This window comes from Drosophila novamexicana, unplaced genomic scaffold (assembly GCF_003285875.2).
Source record: "Drosophila novamexicana strain 15010-1031.04,08,12 unplaced genomic scaffold, DnovRS2.1 tig00000462-arrow-pilon, whole genome shotgun sequence".
Lineage (NCBI taxonomy): Eukaryota > Metazoa > Arthropoda > Insecta > Diptera > Drosophilidae > Drosophila > Drosophila novamexicana.
The window spans coordinates 1,784,272-1,802,618 of record NW_020824806.1 but is presented as its reverse complement, the minus strand read 5'-3'; the positions used below and the strand labels follow the sequence as shown (position 1 = coordinate 1,802,618).

The 18,347-nt window shown below is 43.7% G+C and overlaps 1 protein-coding gene and 2 long non-coding RNA genes across 4 annotated transcripts in view; 2 read left to right on the top strand and 1 right to left on the bottom strand.

Annotated features, from left to right (window-relative positions):
• The window catches only part of LOC115761085, a 54,093-nt gene extending 51,660 nt beyond the window's left edge, over window positions 1-2,433 (bottom strand). The window contains exon 1 of the long non-coding RNA XR_004017708.1: window positions 2,387-2,433. This is a non-coding gene — a long non-coding RNA (uncharacterized LOC115761085). The remainder of the gene's footprint in view (window positions 1-2,386) is intronic.
• LOC115761083 (high affinity cAMP-specific and IBMX-insensitive 3',5'-cyclic phosphodiesterase 8) lies at window positions 610-18,301 on the top strand. 2 transcript variants are annotated; one of them, XM_030702704.1, is made up of 18 exons: window positions 610-1,850; window positions 1,974-2,064; window positions 9,281-9,402; window positions 12,980-13,036; window positions 13,140-13,345; window positions 13,471-13,530; window positions 13,587-13,641; window positions 13,731-13,829; window positions 14,025-14,135; window positions 14,222-14,391; window positions 14,477-14,687; window positions 15,980-16,120; window positions 16,177-16,275; window positions 16,663-16,911; window positions 16,971-17,190; window positions 17,249-17,409; window positions 17,471-17,738; window positions 17,800-18,301. In XM_030702704.1, the coding sequence occupies exons 1-18, from the start codon at window positions 1,551-1,553 to the stop codon at window positions 17,943-17,945; spliced, it is 2,766 nt and encodes a 921-aa protein (XP_030558564.1). In that variant the 5' UTR covers window positions 610-1,550; the 3' UTR covers window positions 17,946-18,301. The 2 variants fall into 2 exon arrangements, with proteins under 2 accessions (XP_030558564.1, XP_030558563.1); XM_030702703.1 differs by having other exon boundaries at window positions 15,953-16,120.
• Window positions 3,050-8,439, top strand: LOC115761086. The gene is made up of 2 exons (XR_004017710.1): window positions 3,050-4,003; window positions 8,370-8,439. It is a non-coding gene; the product is annotated as an uncharacterized LOC115761086 (long non-coding RNA).
• Window positions 18,302-18,347: the final 46 nt, after the last annotated feature.

Below are 18,347 nucleotides of genomic sequence, written 5' to 3'. Positions count from 1 at the left end.
ACGCAGAATATTTAATGCAATAAATAAGAGAAGAATCTTCATTTTTGGGGTTCCCAAGACTTCGACCCTATGCTATCCCTACCTCCTTGATCAAAACGTCAGCTCAATATAGCCTAATCCATATATCTGCCTAAAAGTTCGTATTTTAGAGACTGAAAAACACATTCTGATATCGCCCTTCCATGCAATTCTCACTGATTAACGTAAAACATAAAAGTCTTTAATTTTTTAGAAATGTATCTTTCTTTTCATTAATTACTTTAACGCCAATCTATCTCTCTGTATTAAATCAGACTCTATCATGAATTTAAAGTATTTTCAGAGTATCTCAAAGTCGAGCACTCTCATCCATTTTAAACGCTAAAATCTTATATTTAACGTTGCTCGAAACTAATAAAAAAAACCCCGACTTAGATCAATGGCAGCACAACTGCATGGTTCATTAAAACTAAAAAGTCACGGTAATGGTTTCTAAATTGAATATGTTGGTAATAGAAATTGATATGCATTTAAAGTGTGACCAGATCATAAAGAAATGCTGTGCGGAAATGAAATATTTATATTGCATGCAGCTGTGCTTAATTTTCTCTTTGTAAAACAGTTTAAAATTAAATTGAGAAAATGATTCTGAAACAAACCAGAATAACTGGAACAGGCTCGATAATCATCAATTTGTGTTAGCCAGCTTGGCCATATATTTAAAAATTATATGAGTGCTTATAAATGCATATAAAAAGAACCATTGATGAATTGATTTACTCAATTTGCGATGATTTATGATGATCATGTAGCTAATCTTAATTGTTGTTTGTTGCCCGAGTTGTTCACCTAGCCGATCGCTTCTCATAGCTGGCGCCAAACAGGTTTTAGGGTCTAAACTCCAACTGTTCCAGCTGATTGCAAGATTAGTTATTTAGTTGCTTCAAATGCAGACGACAGCTCAGCAAAAACAACTTGGCCAGCTCAAATGGAGGTCAACAATTTATTTATTGAAACAGCAGCAAAAATGTATCGCAAACCCGGGCGGGGCACATATCGAACGCCAAAAACTGACTATTCATGCTACTGCGCTCTATTTATTTATATTTATATTTATATTGTCTGTTTTCTATTTTCTTTATATTTTTTAGCTGCTCGAGATGTAAGCGGGAAGCCGGCCAATCAGCCACTCAATTGATCGCCGCTTGACGCGCACACCCAAAAAAATGTTTCAATTATGTTACCCGCAACAACCACACAACCACAACAGCAGCAGCCAAATAGAAGCAGCAGTTTCAGTGCCAGCACCCAAAGCCACAGCCTAAGCAGCAACTCAAGTGGAGGCAGCAGCAGTAGCAGTAGCAGCAACAGTAGCAGTAGCAGCATCCAACACTCGGCAGCTCCATTGAAACTCAAGAACCAAACCAAACAGCGACCAAAACCAAACCGAAACCGACAGCAAATTAGCATACCCATAGCAACAGGGGTAGCGGGAGCAGGAACAGGAGAAAGAGCTGAAGCAGCAGCAGTAGCAGCAGCAGCAGGAGGAGCACAGGAAACAGGACAACGCCATGGGCTGCTCGCCCAGCACATTGCCCAACTCGTCGTCGTCGGCAGCAGCGGCGCCGGGTGGTGGCGGGAACGGTGGCAATGCCAACTTGCCATTGGATGGCAATGAGAAGGATGGAAGCCTTCTGTTCTGCATCAAGTTGCGACGAAGCCGCATGCGCCGCTGCAGCTGTGGCGCCGTTACACTGCAGAATCAAAACGGGGACGGCAGCACGGGCAGTGCCACCTGCGGCGATAACATGATGTGCAACCAGGGTCTGCTAAATCCGTTACAGACCAAAAACGAGTCTGACTACGAGAAGGTGAGTGTGGGTGCTGGTATGAGTGTGTCCCAGCTGCCACATCCGTTTCCTCCCCTTCCCCCACTGAATACCGCAATTGAATACCGACCAATTGAACTGCGTCTATCTAATCCTCGCCTGCAGCTCAGCACTGGCAAAAAGGACTCCATTGTGACGGTGGCAGCCTTGGGTAACTTTACACACAGCGTTGTGCGACGTGCAACCGGAACGGGCAGTAAGTACCACCCTATAAAAAAAAACACCCATCTAACACACAAACAAATAGCATAAATTCAACTAAAGAGCACATCAAGGTAAAAACATATGAAGACGTGAAATAAATCTTATGTGTGCTTTAGGTGAGTGCAGAAATTGATTTTAAGTGGTGCAATATTTTTGTGAATAGAGTGTGAAATAATGTATAAAAAGAGTATAACCAGTGTTGGTAAATATCCTAACTAAGTGCCTCCAATCATATTTATACAATAAACAATATAATATAATGAAAATAATTATAATAATAATAATAATGTCAATAATATATATTTACGACTTACCGAAAAATTGTTGCGTATTCAAGATGATGTATATCCATATTTTGTTGACTGCCTGAAATCGAGAAAATAAAAAACCGCATTAGTTTCATACAAAAATCTATTATCGCCCGCTGAAGTTGGACTTTCATTCTACGAAAGCAGTACAAAAAGTTAAGGGCATCAAAGCTGCGGTGCGGCTCGCACAGCTGACTTAATTAAAGTTAAGGGCGGCAGTACCGATGGAAGTAATACGATCTGCGAGAAGTCAGCTGGCGCTAGTGCAGCTCTCTGTTAGCCAGGTGCAGCTGTTTTTCTGTCGACTCCAATTAACGGCTCGCCCATAGCTTGGGCCTGAGCTTCACATATCAATGGCGCGGCAGACGGTAGCCAGAGCCGCAGCCACAGCTGCTGTCCAAAGAGCGGGAGACGCAGCGCAGCGCCGAGAGAATGGCGGAGATTATGAATGCGCTTTCGCATGAAACTTGATCGCGCTCAGCGGCGATCGCCGAGCGCCGAACGCCAAGCGCCGAGAGTCACGGCGTCTATCGGTGCTCGCTCTGCAAAGGTGACTGTGCCTCCCCCGCCGTCGCACCTGCCGCCCGCCGAGGCCGACGAAGTCGGATCAGAGCTGGCACTCGCAACAGCTGCTCGCCATTTATGGAGTCAGTCGCTTTGAATTGGTTCGCCGTGTCGGTTGTTAAACGCTTTCGTAACGGGACGTTTGCACTCACCAAAGGTCTGTCTTTGCCTCTGAGTGATTCCGATTCCGACTGGGATTTGGTTTTGGATGCGGATTCGTTGGCCGCGTCTGCTGCGTTGCACACAATCGCCGCATATAATAATAATATATACGATACGATAATACACAATACACTGTAATCGACGGCATATATATTTGGGCTTCGCCCAACTCGCTCGTTATGCAAATCGAGGCGGCAGAAGGTGAAGGCGTTCAAATTCAAATTTACATTCAGATTCAACCTGAGAGTCTGTTACAAATGCAGCGGGCGCGATTCGCGGGCGTGTCGCAGCAGCAACAACAGTTGCAGCAGCAGCAGCAGTAGCTGCATGCAGTCGCTGGTTCTACTCGCTCTGTTGCAGTGGCCTAAAGCGACGGCACAAATTTGGCAAGAAAATTCGTGCAAGTGATTGCAACGCGTATTAGCCAGGGCCAACCAGTTGAGAACCAAAATCGAACGCAATTAAAGCTTATGACACTAACGACAACAACAGCAGCAGCACAACAATAACAACAACAACACGACAACAACACAACAACAACGCACTGTGTGACACACAAAAAGTATCTGAAAGATCGCTGCAATTGGTGGACGTGTGTGGAAAAAAACAGCTCGGCCGCCGCATAGCAAGCCAAAATCAAAAATAAATACAACAAAACCGAAAGAAGAAATAAAAAAATAATACAAAAAAAAAAAAATCAAATAAAATATAGCAACAATTTATACACAAGATCGAAAAGTGTTAAAATTCAAAATAAACTTCACAACTAAGTGTGCCAATAACAAAAACAACAACAAATACAACAAGTAACTGTGCTAGTAGCTAGAAGAAGCGTGTAGAATACGATTTGTCTAGCAATCTCCAGCCGTATGTGTGCGTGTACGTGTGTGTGTGCGTGTATGTATCTATCTATATGTGCTAGCTGTAGCTGTATCTGAGTTCGTGTATCTGGCTGTGCTTTTGCGTGCGTTTTCATTCTTGAATTTGGCTGCGTTTGCTTTAATGCACACTGCACTTGCCGAATGTGTCTGTGTGTGTGTGTGTGTGTCTGTGTGTGTGTCTAACACTCATTAACATGTTGGGGCTGTCAAACAAACGGCCAACGGCTAACGACCCAAAGTGCTCCATTAATGCAAATACCAGCTAATGAGAACAAAACACAGCAACAAATAAAAATAAAAAAAATTAGCTTATATAAATTCTGTGCATATTTATACAACAGCCAAAACAAACACACACACACACACACACACACACACTCGCACATTTTTTAGTTTATTAATTTTTACTCAGAGATAAAAAAGATTCACATGACAATCGGGTTTACGTTACACGCGACTGTGACGATCTTTTTAGATGGCAACATTCACACCCAAACACACACACACACACGTACGCACACACGTACACAGGCAGACGCACGCATCGATGCTCGATAGCGTTGCCAGAGCGTCTCGAAAGACGATCGACGATCGGCTCTAAACAATAACAATTGAGCAGCCGCCCACGCAATGGCGCCAAAACATCAATCAAAGCAAAATACACAAAGGCAACGGGCAGAGCAAACTAGCAAGAGAAACGAAAACAAAACAAACTGAAACTGAAATGCAGTGTGGCCAAATGCCGTCGATACATTATGTGCGCCTAATCCCCGCCTGCCAGCAGCTGCCATGGGCAGGTGTCAACTGCCGACTGCGCGCGATCAGTATGCTGCAATTTATCAATGTTTCACATTAATTGCTCTTCCCTCTCGCTCACTCTCTCTCTCTCTCTCTCTCTCTCTCTCTCTCTCTCTCTCTCTCACTCTCACTCTCTCTCGCTATCGGGTAGAATTGAACTCAATTGAATCAAATTGAATTGAACTGAATTGAATTGAACTGATTACGCCCTTTAAGTAGTTGGCGTAAATCTCTGTGCACTTGTGCCTTGCAAGTTGTCGCATTAAATCGGATTTTGTTGCTGTTGTTTACATTTAGCTGGCAGAGTACATTGCCACTGCTCCCGAAAGCCACGTGAAGCTTTTCACAAATATATGTATGCATATATACATAAACTACTCTGCCAGTTCCAGAGATTAGATTAATGCGCAGACAGCGGCCCGTTCGCTGGGAGTGAAAGCGACATTTTTCACCAACTGTCCGCTAGTGTCAATATGAGGCGACACTGGACTTGGCGACATGTCCATGCCCACTGATCGCCGCTGGATAGATAAAGCCTCGGGGGTAGGTTTCGCATTTCGGGTCCGGACAAAACATGAGCAACGTGCCCAGAAGCAGGCCAACTAAGTCGTATACTAACCAGCACACGCCCTCTTGCCTCTCTCTCTTTTCCTCTCTCTCTCTCTCTCTCCCTCTCTGTCTCCTACTAGCAGATGTAGATTGTGCACGGGCTTTGTTTTCTACTTGATTATTTATTTGTAACTGTGTGTCTTTTTGTCTATGTGCCTGTGTGTGCCTGTGTGTGTGTGTGTGTGCGTGTGTGTTTCTGAAAACGCATTATACGCCTGTATTTCAGTATCCGTATCTCTGTGTGTACGGGGGCCTAAACATCTGAATACTATGAGCAAACTCGCCTGATATTATCTTATCAAAAATTAATTGGTTGTCATGACAACAAACAAGGCGCAAAAGACACTCTCAGCCAAAGACCGGCTAATGCCATCCCGACAATGCTCTGCAATGCAATCGCAACACAATCCACATTTATTCTCAATACATATCGAAATCGAAATTCTTCTTAGTTTGGGATTCTAGCAGCTTACAAAAAGAGAGAAATATATTCAAAGTAAGAGGCGAGCTTCTTTTCAAATTTGAGATTGAAACGTTTCAATTCTTTGAACACCAAACGCAAAAACCAATAACAAAAAGTTTCATGTCTCAATGTTCTCAATGTTCAATGTTCGACTCGGACTTTTTTAAAATTTCTGAAATATTTTTCGTGCGCTTAACGTATTGAAACGGAAATTGTTAGTAAATATTTTCGTTTTGTTCTTTTTGTGCCTTGCGCAAGAAAATATTTACCCGATTTGCAGCGGATGTTAGAGCTTTAAAAAATCACGTCTTAGCAATAATAACTGAAGGTTGTTCAAATTGATTGACTAAGAATTTTACTTTGTGTACAAGAATAATAAACTAAAATCAGAAAAATTCCAATTTCTCGTAATTTAATTAAGTTTTTATAATTCCAAATAAGGCAGCATAATGCATTATGACTTTTCGCATTATTATCAACAATTTCTATTGTTGACAAAGCGCTTAAACATAAATATATATATGTTATATATACATATGCTATTGGTTCACAAAATCAAAGAAATTTATTTCTCTGAAGCTGCGCCACAAATTACTGAAATTCCTAGAAAATTTGTTGGGCACAAAATTCATCGAAAATCAATTTGCAATATCTGAGTATTTGGATGGCTTTCAATAATTTATACACATATTTTTTACGCAACATAATTTAGGCAATTTGTTTAACAAACATAATCTCTACCCAAGAAGAAGTTATTATTATGCACTCATTGATATACGGACATAATAAATTTATACTCTTGCTTGGGATATTACAGAATTTGCAGACCAGCTTGAGTTGCCAGAACAAAAAGTTGTTGATTTTGTGAGACTTAGCCTTGATTCAAAGCAAATAGAAATTGCTTAAATATTTATCTAATTCTCCTCAAGGCATGAAGTGTTATATCAACTATGTATTCAACTCTTTATTCGACTAGAACTCTCTCTCTCTCTGCCGATTGCAAGCGCACACTGAAAGTCCTAATTGGATTCGCGTTTGCAATAAGTCCAATTAGACGAGTTTAAGGACAAGTTAACAGGAAATCATTCTTAGCAACAGCGAAATGGATAAGGCCAAGTGGCCGACCGTTTGGTGTGTAGAGCGCAGCGCGTTCGCTGGCGGTTTCAGAATCCGTGCGAGAATTATCATCTGGCAAACAGTTTTTCATAACGGATTAGTGCGGACGTTGCGCAGTGGCCTGGTCTAGTCAGTGCCATACAGTTGCCAGTTGCCAGTTACCAATTGCCAGTTGTCCGTTGCCAGTTGCCCGTTGCCCGTTGCCAGTTGCTACGGTTTCATAATTGAACTTTGAATAAGAACAATTTGAGTTTCATTAAAGTTGCGGCGGTTGCTTTGCGTTGCGTTTCATTCTGTTTGTTTGCAAATAACGCCATCCGTAGACGTAACTGTGCTCCTGTTTGTCGAGCAGTTAAATTTTAATATAGCCTGCAGTGTGTTTGCACAGCGTCGTCGCCGTTGCGGCCATGTTGCATACTCGTAAATAAGCCAAGTGCTAATCGATCAAAATCAAGCGCACCTTCACTTCCAACCACCCTCCTCCCTCCCAGCCAACTTGTGTGTACACTTTACACACTAATGAGCCAGCAACTGTTGCGAGCGGTGTGTGTCCGTGTGTAACATGAGCCTTAATGTGAGCAAGTGTTGTAAGTATTTGCAGCCACTTTCATTGGCGCCATTTCTGCAGCCGTTCCGAGAGACGCCATAGGTTTAAGTACCCCCGTGTGTGTGTGTGTGTGTGTGTGTGTGTGTGGGAGTATGTTTGTGTGTGCTTGAAATAGTTGAGATTCAACTGAAAATTCAACATGGCCATAGAGTATCTGAGCATGGCCTCGTCGCAAGCCTAAGCCAAAACCAAAGCCAAAACCAAACCCTGTTGCTTATGGCTAGCGACGTCAGCGGTCGGTCGGCTGCTGCCGTAGCTGCTGCTGCTGTGGCTTTTATCTAAACAATTTATCGATTTTCGTTTAGATTACAACGCGTACCGCTAGCCAGCGCAACTGAGGCAGGCGGACGCTAACAACGATAAGATACACACAGGCCAGGCAGGCAGCGTGTATTTATTTGAATATACGCAAATATTTTCTCTATATATACATAACTGCGAGTACATACCTATACATAAATATATATATATAATATATAATATATATATATATATATAAAATGATATAAGTAGGGTACTGGCAGCTCAGTTCCGCATGTTTATGTTTCAGGGCTATTTTTGTTCATAAATACTCATAGATACTCTCTCAAGCACACACAGTTATGCATGTGGAGCAGGTTATCATTACGCACTAATTGTTTGAAATCAATGCCAGCACAGCCAGATAAATAGCCGGGCAGCCGGGTAGCCGGAGCAGCTGGGCCAGCTACAACAGCAACAAAATAAATGACAAATTAACATAGTGCCACGAAAATAATCAAAAGCGATAATTATGTTGAATATTTGTAGTTAATTTGCAAAGTCAGCGAAATAAAAATACGGAAAATACCAAGAAAAAAAAACAACACAACAACAATAATAAAGAAAAAAGTAAACGAAAACACAAACAACGCACGGCCACGGCAAAGGCAACGGCATCGGCAGAGGCAACAACTAAAAGCCGCGCCATGATTATATCTAGCCAGCCAGCAAATCTGTCCGGGACATCGTCGTCGGCCCACATGAGCGAGGAAGGCGTCGAGAGCGATTGCAATTGTGTGGGTGCGGGCGTGGGGGCGGCTGCGGGTGCGGGTGCGGCCGCACTAATGATGGGCAGGGCGGCTAGACAAATGCACGCCGTTGAGGCAGAAACAGGAACAACAACAACAACAGCAGCAGCAGCAGCAACAACAACACCCACAACACCAGCCATATCAACAACAACAACATCAACAGCAGCAGCAGCAGCAACAACAACACGAACAACTATAACAAGCAGAGCTTCATTAACGCGTCCGGCCTCCGAGTCCGAGCTGCTTGTGGGTAAGCGGATTGTCTTAATATGACCGTGGGGCGGTATGTGGGACCTGCTGTGGGGGTGTGGGCGTGTGGGGGGTGTGGACTAAACGTGCGTGTGCCTGTTATAAAGTGTTTTTTGAAATGCCAACGCTTATAATTAAATAAAACGTGCGACTAGACGACGGAAGATATGAATGGGAGGCCTGCGTCTGCTGTCCTCTCTAGCGCCCCCTCTCTCTCACTTTCTCTCTCTCCCGCTCTCTTAGGCTGTCTCTTTGGCTGTGCGTGTGTGCGTGCGGCGATCTAAAAGTAGGCAACACATTTGCCGTCGCACACACAAAAATGTAGCATGCTTTTCAGCGCCAAACTTTTATTGGACACAAGCATTTGGCATTTATTGTTTGTCTTTGCTGTCTTTGCAGGCACCGGCACATCGGGCACCAGCTCCTCCGGTGGCGGCGGCGGCAGCGGTCGTCCTGGTCACCGCAAGTCCTCGCTGGCGCTAGCACTGACGCCCGAGGATGAGTCAATGGACGTGTATCAGGTGAGCGCATTTTTCTGTGATGCTGATTACACATTTTTTTCTTATTCATTTTCTGTTTTCGGCCACCTTTGTTTCGTCTGGCCCCGGGCCAGTGCTTCGGTTGGGCATTATGTCGAGCGCAACGCACATGTGTGTTACGTCTTTGATAAGATATCTTATCACAGCGCGTTATATGATGGAAGCTCTCGCCAAAGTTTTTTCTTGCCTTTTTCTTTTAATTGTTTTTTGTGCTTTTTTGCTTTACATTTTGCTCAGCTGCGCTTCTTTAAATAGCCGCTCATTTACACTTACTGAGAACTGAACCGCGCGCGTCCGAATGAGTGTGTGTGTGTGTGTATGTAAAAAAGAGCACAACGCACAGGTGTGCGTGTATGTGTGTGTGTGTATGTGTCGCACATAAACAATGTGCCGCCAGAGAAATCAAATCAATTAACATTGAAGGTGGGAAATCAAAAAGTAAAGAAATAGATTAACCCGCCGCATTGCCAGCTACTCGTAGCTGTCGCCCAACTGTCGAGCCAATTGACTCAGTCAGTCAGTCGCGTTTCGACCGCAAAACCAGTGAAATATTCAATTTCTAGACACTAAGCAGACCTAGCTCACGACTCCGCCAGTGTCCCATATACGAGCAGACTCGTTCGACTGGATTAATTAAACCTCAATTTGATCAGTGGAAATCTTTTCATATCAAATCAATTTTTTTTTTTTTTTGGTTTTTTCGGATTTTAATATGTGCTCCGCTGTGGCTGCTTACGCAAGCGCTCTGCAATTGTTGCCGCTGCTCGCATAGAAGGACATTTTGTTGAGCATTGAGTTTGAGAAGCGAGTCAAGTGTTCTTTTGTTGTTGTTGATATCGATATTGTGAAGTAGTTTAGCGCTGTGAGTGTTATTGTATAATTAGCAGAATGCGCAATTGTTTGCCAAAAATTTTTCGCACCAAATCATCGTCGTCGTCGTCGTCAGCGAGAGCCGCGGCCGCCCATTCAAATGAGTTGGAGACGGACGCCGATACGGAGCGCTATATCATTGCGAAAGCAACAGCAGCAAGAAAAACAAGTGCAACAACAACAACAACAAGCACCGTGACGACGACTACTGATCAACAGCTCGATAATGACAATAAAAAGCTGCAATGGGCACCAGCCACAGCGTCGACGACGACGACGACAACGACGGCGACGGCGACGACTTCAACAACGTCGTGTGCTGATGACGTCGATAAGAGCCGGCTGATAAGCGCTGTCAGCACAACTATGCCTAATAGCTCGGATTTGGAGCAGAGCAACAACAGCCGCAATAGCCGCACAACAGCGTCAAATGGCAGCATCCGTCCAGTGCTTGAAACAAATGCGACCTCGGAAATAAAGGTAGCTGGCATAGTTCCAGGGGCCGCGCCGTTGCCAGTGCCCGTGCGGTTGCCAGGCAACTCCAGCAAGACGCCCGAGCAAATGGAATTGGAGTACGAGGCAAATGAGGCGGCCGAGGGCAGGGATATAATGACGCCATTGCTCCGTAATACAAGGTCATTGAGCATGGCCTTCGGTGGCAGCAACGGCGGCAGCACGGTTGGCGCTGGCAGCGGAGTCGGACGTATCATGCAGCCGGAAATAGTCGAGGCCATACGCAATCTGGACACCCAAGCATTGCTGCTGAACAACCTCACGCTGGAAGATAGAATCAAGCTAACAGCACAACAGCAACAGGAGGACAAGGATGGAGTGCCGCTGCGTTCCAAGAGTTGCGGATTTGATCGGCAGTGCCACAGCCTGTACGAGCGGCGTCTACACAAGGGTCCCAAGCTGCGTCTTTGGGTGGGCAACGGCAAGAAGCCGTCGCCGCAGAGCGAAGAGGATGAGTTTAAAACATTTCAGGTATTTGGCTGACAGGCATTATTGTAATTGGGACAGCTTGGCAGCAAGAAAATTGTCGACTCTTTTATTTATCAACTGATAGCCCCGCCAAAGATAGCTCGCCAGCACAACAAAGAGAACCTTTAGAACTGTCATTGCCATTATCAGCGCTCGATTTTGACTTTGTCCATGATTCAAATTTACAAAAACGTAATTGATTGAATATTCCAATTCCGGAAATCATCAAAAGCTTTGACGCTCCGGGCAATTACCGACATTGATTCATATAAATATATATATATAAGGCATATTCATATGAGTTCTATTAATAATATGTCAGTTGCTTATTTTTGGAAAATAACCCTACATAGGTACAAAATTAAGGGTATGTCAGGAGGAAACGGAATTCTACAATTACATCTCAAAGTTGAGATTTATTTCTGTTCCACTTCACCTGAGGCTTAAGAGCATTTCAATACACGTTTCAGGCAAGAATTCATGATATTCAAACAAGTTTCAGCAATTAATTAACAAATAATTGAACATTAATCAAAAATTGTATAATTGTACTCTTCAGTAGGTAATTTGTAAATTAATCGAAAAGCATTTCTCTACAATGAAACAGCAAATTTTTTCATCAAAACCGGGCATATTGGTTTTGTGCAGTTGTTCGTCCATCTATCTATCTATTTGAACATCCATCGACCCATTAAGTTATTGCATATGTAAAATATATATTCGTTTACTTCAATTAAAGTCCTACAACAATCAAAAGCTGCTGTTACCAAAGAACTTGCCAGAAATAATATTCACACACCCATTTCCGCTCCCCACAAGCCTCGCTTCCTTAGTTCACACAGTCAAGAGCTCCTTAAACGAAATGTGACGAAAACTTCACTTATTGTTTTTCCATATTTAGTGAAAATAAATTATGGAAAATACATTCCCCCAATCAATTGTTGTTTGTGAAAAGCTCCATGTGGAAAAACTCCAGAATCAATAATATTGCCAATTTAGCTGAGAGTTAATTTTAAACGTAAATTGCAAAAAATTACTTTTTCTCGAAATTGTTTTTGCAGGGCAAAATGAATTACTTAAAGGTGGCCTGCTAAATCCAAAGTTATTCTGTGTTTGATTATGCGCAATTTATGAATATCGATTTTTAAATCAACGAAAGGCAGTTGTATATCCAAAAGATGGTTATAAATAGTTTTGAATTTGGTTCCTTTTGATGTCAACATGTGTTTTCATTACTGAGCTACGCAGTTGTATTTTATCCCAACGTATCTGTGTGTTTGTCTTTGTGTGTGTGGGTGTGTGTGTTTCAAGTCCCTGATTTTCACATATCGCATTTATTCATACGAGCATAATAAATCTGCAGACCAAGTCACCAATACGGCAACTTTCCGTCGGGCACAAGCAATTTTATTTTAATTTATCATCATTTTAGCGACACATACACCTTACGCATATTGTGCGAGACAAACACACACACACACAGGCACACATAGAAACACACAGTCACACACAGATACACACACACACGCACAAGCACACACACGCACAAGCACACACACGCACACTCGTAAACTGACACGACACAGACAGAAGCCGAGTTAAGCCCTCTTATTTTGATGGCAAAGCCAACGCTGTAGATTTTTATTAAATTTTTCACGTTGCTTCACCTGCTCACCTCTTGCTCACCTGTTTTTGACTTGTGTTGCAGCGAAATCTCATGGACTTGAAATATCCAACCGTGCTACCACCGAATCCTCAACTTAAGGTAAGCTGACACGTGCCAACCAGCCAGCCCGGTTGCTCGCTCGCCCGTTCGCTTTCTTGTCCAATTTGACTAATGCCCAATCCCAATGTCAATTCACCCGCAGGCGCTTTTAGTTTTTCACAAATCGGATAGCATCTGCGAGGTGGTCACCTTGGCCTGCCAGCGCCATCAATTGGACGCAACGCTGGTTAAATCCAAGGAGGAAGCCCTCGAAACCCTGCACAAGTCATATGCCACAGCGCAGTGCTATCATCTAATTATAATTGATGCGCGCTCCACAAAAGGTCTCGATGCCGAGCACATTGCAAGGTGAGTGCTGGCCAACGTTGCGTATACGTGATGTCCCAACAGCAACAGCAGCGAAAAACTTTACTCAAACTTATCACTTAAATTGATTTGCCATCTCCCATTTCCCATTTCCCACTGCCCATTAGAACAATACGTCACACACATGGACATCATTTAACGACAATAATTGCCGTCTGCAAGAAGAGGTAGGTTCACATTAACTTGATCCAACTGGAGCCACTTGTTTAATGTCTTCTTTTAGTTTCTTTGAAAAGGATGATGCGCTAATTGCTCTATTGGACGCTGGCGTTAATAGAGTAAGTTACCAATTAAATGGCTCACGTCTTTAGTTCGCATTGAAACAAGTTTCTTTTGCTCCTGCTCCTGCTCCTGCTACCTGACACAGTGCATAGCCGAAACGACCAACCTGGCGATGTGCAGCGTGGAACTGAAGCAGATTCTGCACTCGATCATAAGGCCGCATAATGTTATGTCCACTCAACAGGTAAACGCAATACGCAATCGAGTTAATGCTCTGCCCGGGGGCCAGCTCTACAGGCTGCAGCTGTCCCGGTTGCATTAATTCAATTAAATGGCGCAAGTGGCGACCACCACGTTGCTGGCGCTTTAATCAAATTGTAAATGTAAACCACAAGCCTGCCTCTTGCTCTTGCGCTCCACTGCCGCACCCTACCCACAGGCACTATACACGGCCCTGCACCGGCTGAAGGAGGTGGTGCTCATCACGGACGACGTGCTGCGCATACAGTATGCCAACCGGGCCACAGAACGGCTGCTCAACATGCGGCTGGTGAGTGACTCATCCGACGTGCCAACAAACGTGCAATTGTGGGCATTAATGAGATTTCTCTATTCCCATGCCCCGATCCACAACAGGATGAAATAATTAGCAAGCCATTAGCCGACATCTTCGTCTCGGACCTGTCCACCATCAGTGAGCAGGGCAAGAGCATCAAGGAGTTTGATGGCATACTGACGGTCCGCCGCAAGAATCAGGAAGGCATACCCATGCACGTGCGTGTCGTGCCCGTGGCCTGCATTGGCAGGTAAGTGCACTCTTCCAATCTTATCAGTCTTTCAATCTCCCTAATCTGTCTCTCCCAATCTCTCTCGCTCCGTGTCCATCGGCAGTGCGCCTACCCATCTGATTTTCAACTTTGATATACCCGGCGGCGGTATGGACTTCATTGCCACGCTGCCGCAGCCAAAGGAGGCGCCGCGCGGCTCTTTGCACTCGGTGCGTCGCTGCAGCTTCGATGTGCGCTCCATTGCGTCCGACGGACTGCGTCGCACCAGCCTGGCCAAGCTGACGTCGCTGCCCCTGGAGGCACCCATCACCAAAGTATGACTCCATTTTGTACGCCCAATTGGTTTTGACTAAAACTGTTGACCTCTCCCACATCTGACAACCTTCGAATGCTTTCTGTGCCCATGTTGCAAATACTAAATTATCGTCCGTGTCCGTGTTGTGTGTGGTTCGTATGTGTGTGTGTGTGTGTGTGTGTTTGTGTGCCTGTGTGTGTCATAATGTCCTCCCATGTAGACACTAGCACTGTAGTATCAGTAGCAACTGTCAACACCCACAACCACGCACATCAAAACCAGTGCACACACGAACACACACACACACACTGGTACAGATACTGACAGAGTCCTCTTTGACAACGTCAGAGTTGTGCTGAACTGATCAAAATCACTTCTCTAATTAATTAGCAGGTTCTTATTCAGCGAATGTAAATAAGATTGCTTTAAATAAGAAAGGAGAGTAATAGGAATCAGGTTGTCTACGAAGCAGAAAACCAACTCTGAAATAGATTAAAGGGAAATACATTCCATCTGTATTGCAGTAAACAATATATAGTTCCAGCAGAGAAATAAGCTAGTTTACTTGTATAAGAATACATTTAGTTGATCTTTAACGCACTATTCTAACTTAGGTTAGCTGTATAACAGTAAGAAATAGTTTCAGTCAAGAAATAGGTGAGTTTAGATGATTTTGAACGCACAACTTTAAATGAGGTTAGTTGATTTGTATAACAGATGTATACCAATTGTATAACAATTGTATACTAGCTGTATAACAGCATACAAAAGCATACACCCCCGGTTATCTTAGTTGATTTAAAAAGCACAACTCAAATGAGCCAAAAGGTGTGGATGTCCTGACCGTGACAAGACATACTTAATCATCCGTATCTAATGGCTCATTTCTGGCAAATATTTGAATTTGATCTAACGCTACTAATCCAATACTGAGTCAATACTGAATCAATAACAGACTTCAACATACCCAAATTGCACAACTAAAACTATTGTTTTTACATTTATTCTCTTTTTTATCTCTTATATTTGTTATGTTCTCTTTTACTTTTATGTTTTCTGTGTACTTGAACAAATCAAAAAAAAAAAAAAAAACAAACAAACAAATAACAATTCCAACATTATTGTACATATGAACTGGTTCCATTCGCTCGCACGTTCGCTCGCTCGCTCGTTCGTTTTGCTCGCTGCGCGTCGCTTGCAACAAAACAAAACAATCAAACAAATCAATCAACAAACTCTGTTCAAACAATCAAACAACACACAAACTGCGCACTCGCACTTTAGATAATCAATTTACTATCACAAGTACAGGAGAATTGTTCAGCCGACGAGGCACGCCTCATAGACAAAGTCTTGGAGTTCCTTAAGCGCGAAGGACTCTACAGTCCACAAATGAAAGAGATACGCACCGATGATCCCATAGCCACCGATCTCATTGGCGCCCTTTTGACGGTATGTGCACCGGCCGCATGGCCAGGCACTCTCTTATAACATTCTTCCCATTTTAGGGTCCCAGTGTCTACTCGTCGCGACGCAGCTCCAACGACTCCATCATCCGCACTGGCAACTCGACGCGCGCGGCCACCATTGTGCCCGCCAAGATGAAGGTAGGTTTCACGATTTGTCTATAAATCCCTAGTTGTAAGCGGACTTAATTTAATTTTACTAAGCAAATTTTCAGATACTTGAAAAATTAACTTTCAAGTAAGAATTCAAACTGGTTTCGAATCGAATCGGTTAGAGTTCGGAAATCCCAGTATTTATTTATCATGTAACGAACCCCTAACTTAATTAGCTGACTAAAAGAAAAAAGGATGATTTGGTCCAAATAATTATGTGAATAGTCAACAGAGAATTGTAAAATGTCTGAGAATCACATAGCGAACATTTTTGTTGGGTTCACAGTTTTGTTCACAAGACTAGCGACAGTAGTTAAATATTTAGTTTATAAATAGTTTTGCAAACCTTAATAAACCATATAACAACACTCGCAGGCCAATCCCATTATCATGGAACTACTTGAAGAATCTCTTAGCTGGGACTTTGATATTTTCAAATTGGAAGAGATCACCGACTACCATCCGCTGCTGTACTTGGGCATGGAAATGTTCCGGCGCTTTGATGTCTTTGCCACACTGAACATTGATGAGAACGTCTGCAAAGCCTGGCTGGCCGTTATTGAGGCGCACTATCACAAGAGCAACACATATCACAATAGCACACACGCAGCGGACGTCATGCAGGTGCGTGTCATATGAATTCTATAGGATTGCACTCCTTCAAAAGTTACGTCTATTTGCAGGCAACGGGCGCTTTTATCACGCAGCTGGCCAATAAGGACATGGTAATGGATCGCATGGACGAGGCAACGGCCTTGATTGCGGCAGCAGCGCACGATGTCGATCATCCTGGTCGCTCCTCCGCTTTTCTATGCAACTCGAACAATCCCTTGGCCATATTGTATAATGATCTGACGGTGCTGGAGTCGCATCATGCGGCAATCACTTTTAAGCTGACCCTGGGTAAGTGCACATTCAGCTTAGATTGAAACCCTTTCGCTGACAAATGGACTGCCTGCAGGCGACGATAAGATCAACATTTTCAAGAACTTGGACAAGGAGACGTACAAATCGGCGCGCAGCACAATTATCGATATGATACTGGCCACGGAAATGACGCGTCACTTTGAGCACTTGGCCAAGTTTGTGAGCGTCTTTGGCAGCGAGGTTGAGCCGCGTGAGGTAAGGCGTTTGAGCAATGGAAGATCTGACAATATTCTTAACCGATTCGCATTTAATGCAGCTCGTGCAGTCGGAGGAGGAGACATCCATACTCATGCGTCGCATGCTTATCAAGGTGGCCGATGTGAGCAATCCAGCGCGTCCAATGCAGTACTGCATCGAATGGGCGCGGCGCATTGCCGAGGAGTACTTTATGCAGACGGACGAGGAGAAGCAGCGGCACATGCCCATTGTGATGCCCATGTTCGATCGTGCCACCTGCAGCATACCAAAGAGCCAGATTGGCTTTATCGAATATATAATACAGGATATGATGCATGCCTGGGATGGTAAGTGCGCTCATCTTTCACATTCGATCAATTCAAGTAAACCAATTTGTATTTCATGCAGGTTTTCTGGACATGCCTCAGCTGATCACGTGCATGCAGATCAACTACTCACAGTGGAAGAAATATGATGAGCAGGGCGTTAATACCCTTGCCGATATTATGGCCAAGCAGCCGCCTGTCGGCAATAAGACGTCCAATTCTAAATAGCATACGGCTTTTCGGAGAATATTCTCGGGTCTACTGAAGCCGCTGCCGGCCCAGGCGCCTGCCACATCCACAATTGGCGAGAACGAAATGGAGGATATGCTCTAGTGCAGGCGAATCCGAGCCCAGAGACGTGGCTTTCGTCGCACTCTCTCGGTATAGGTCTCGTTCTTGTTGTTGTCGCTTATTGCACACATATCTCGACTAAATAACGCTTCCCAAACAGCTCTGTGTGTGTTTGTGTGTATAGGTGGATTTGTAATCCTTATTGTGAGCTGGCCACAAGAAACGGTGCCAAAACAAACAAAGATTTCTCCAGCACAGACACACAAGTATAAAAAAACAACAAATCAAACAAATACAAAACTGTCGCAAATGTTTGAAGAGCAAAACAAAACAAAACAA

What these genes read in the sequence shown, in the direction of transcription:
- LOC115761083 (XM_030702703.1), top strand. Translation starts at nt 1,551, where the DNA reads ATGGGCTGCTCGCCCAGCACATTGCCCAACTCGTCGTCGTCGGCAGCA. An exon ending in ACGAGTCTGACTACGAGAAG is followed by an intron (nt 1,851 to 1,973) that starts GTGAGTGTGGGT and finishes CCTCGCCTGCAG; the next exon opens with CTCAGCACTGGCAAAAAGGA. An exon ending in ATGTTATGTCCACTCAACAG is followed by an intron (nt 13,830 to 14,024) that starts GTAAACGCAATA and finishes CCCTACCCACAG; the next exon opens with GCACTATACACGGCCCTGCA.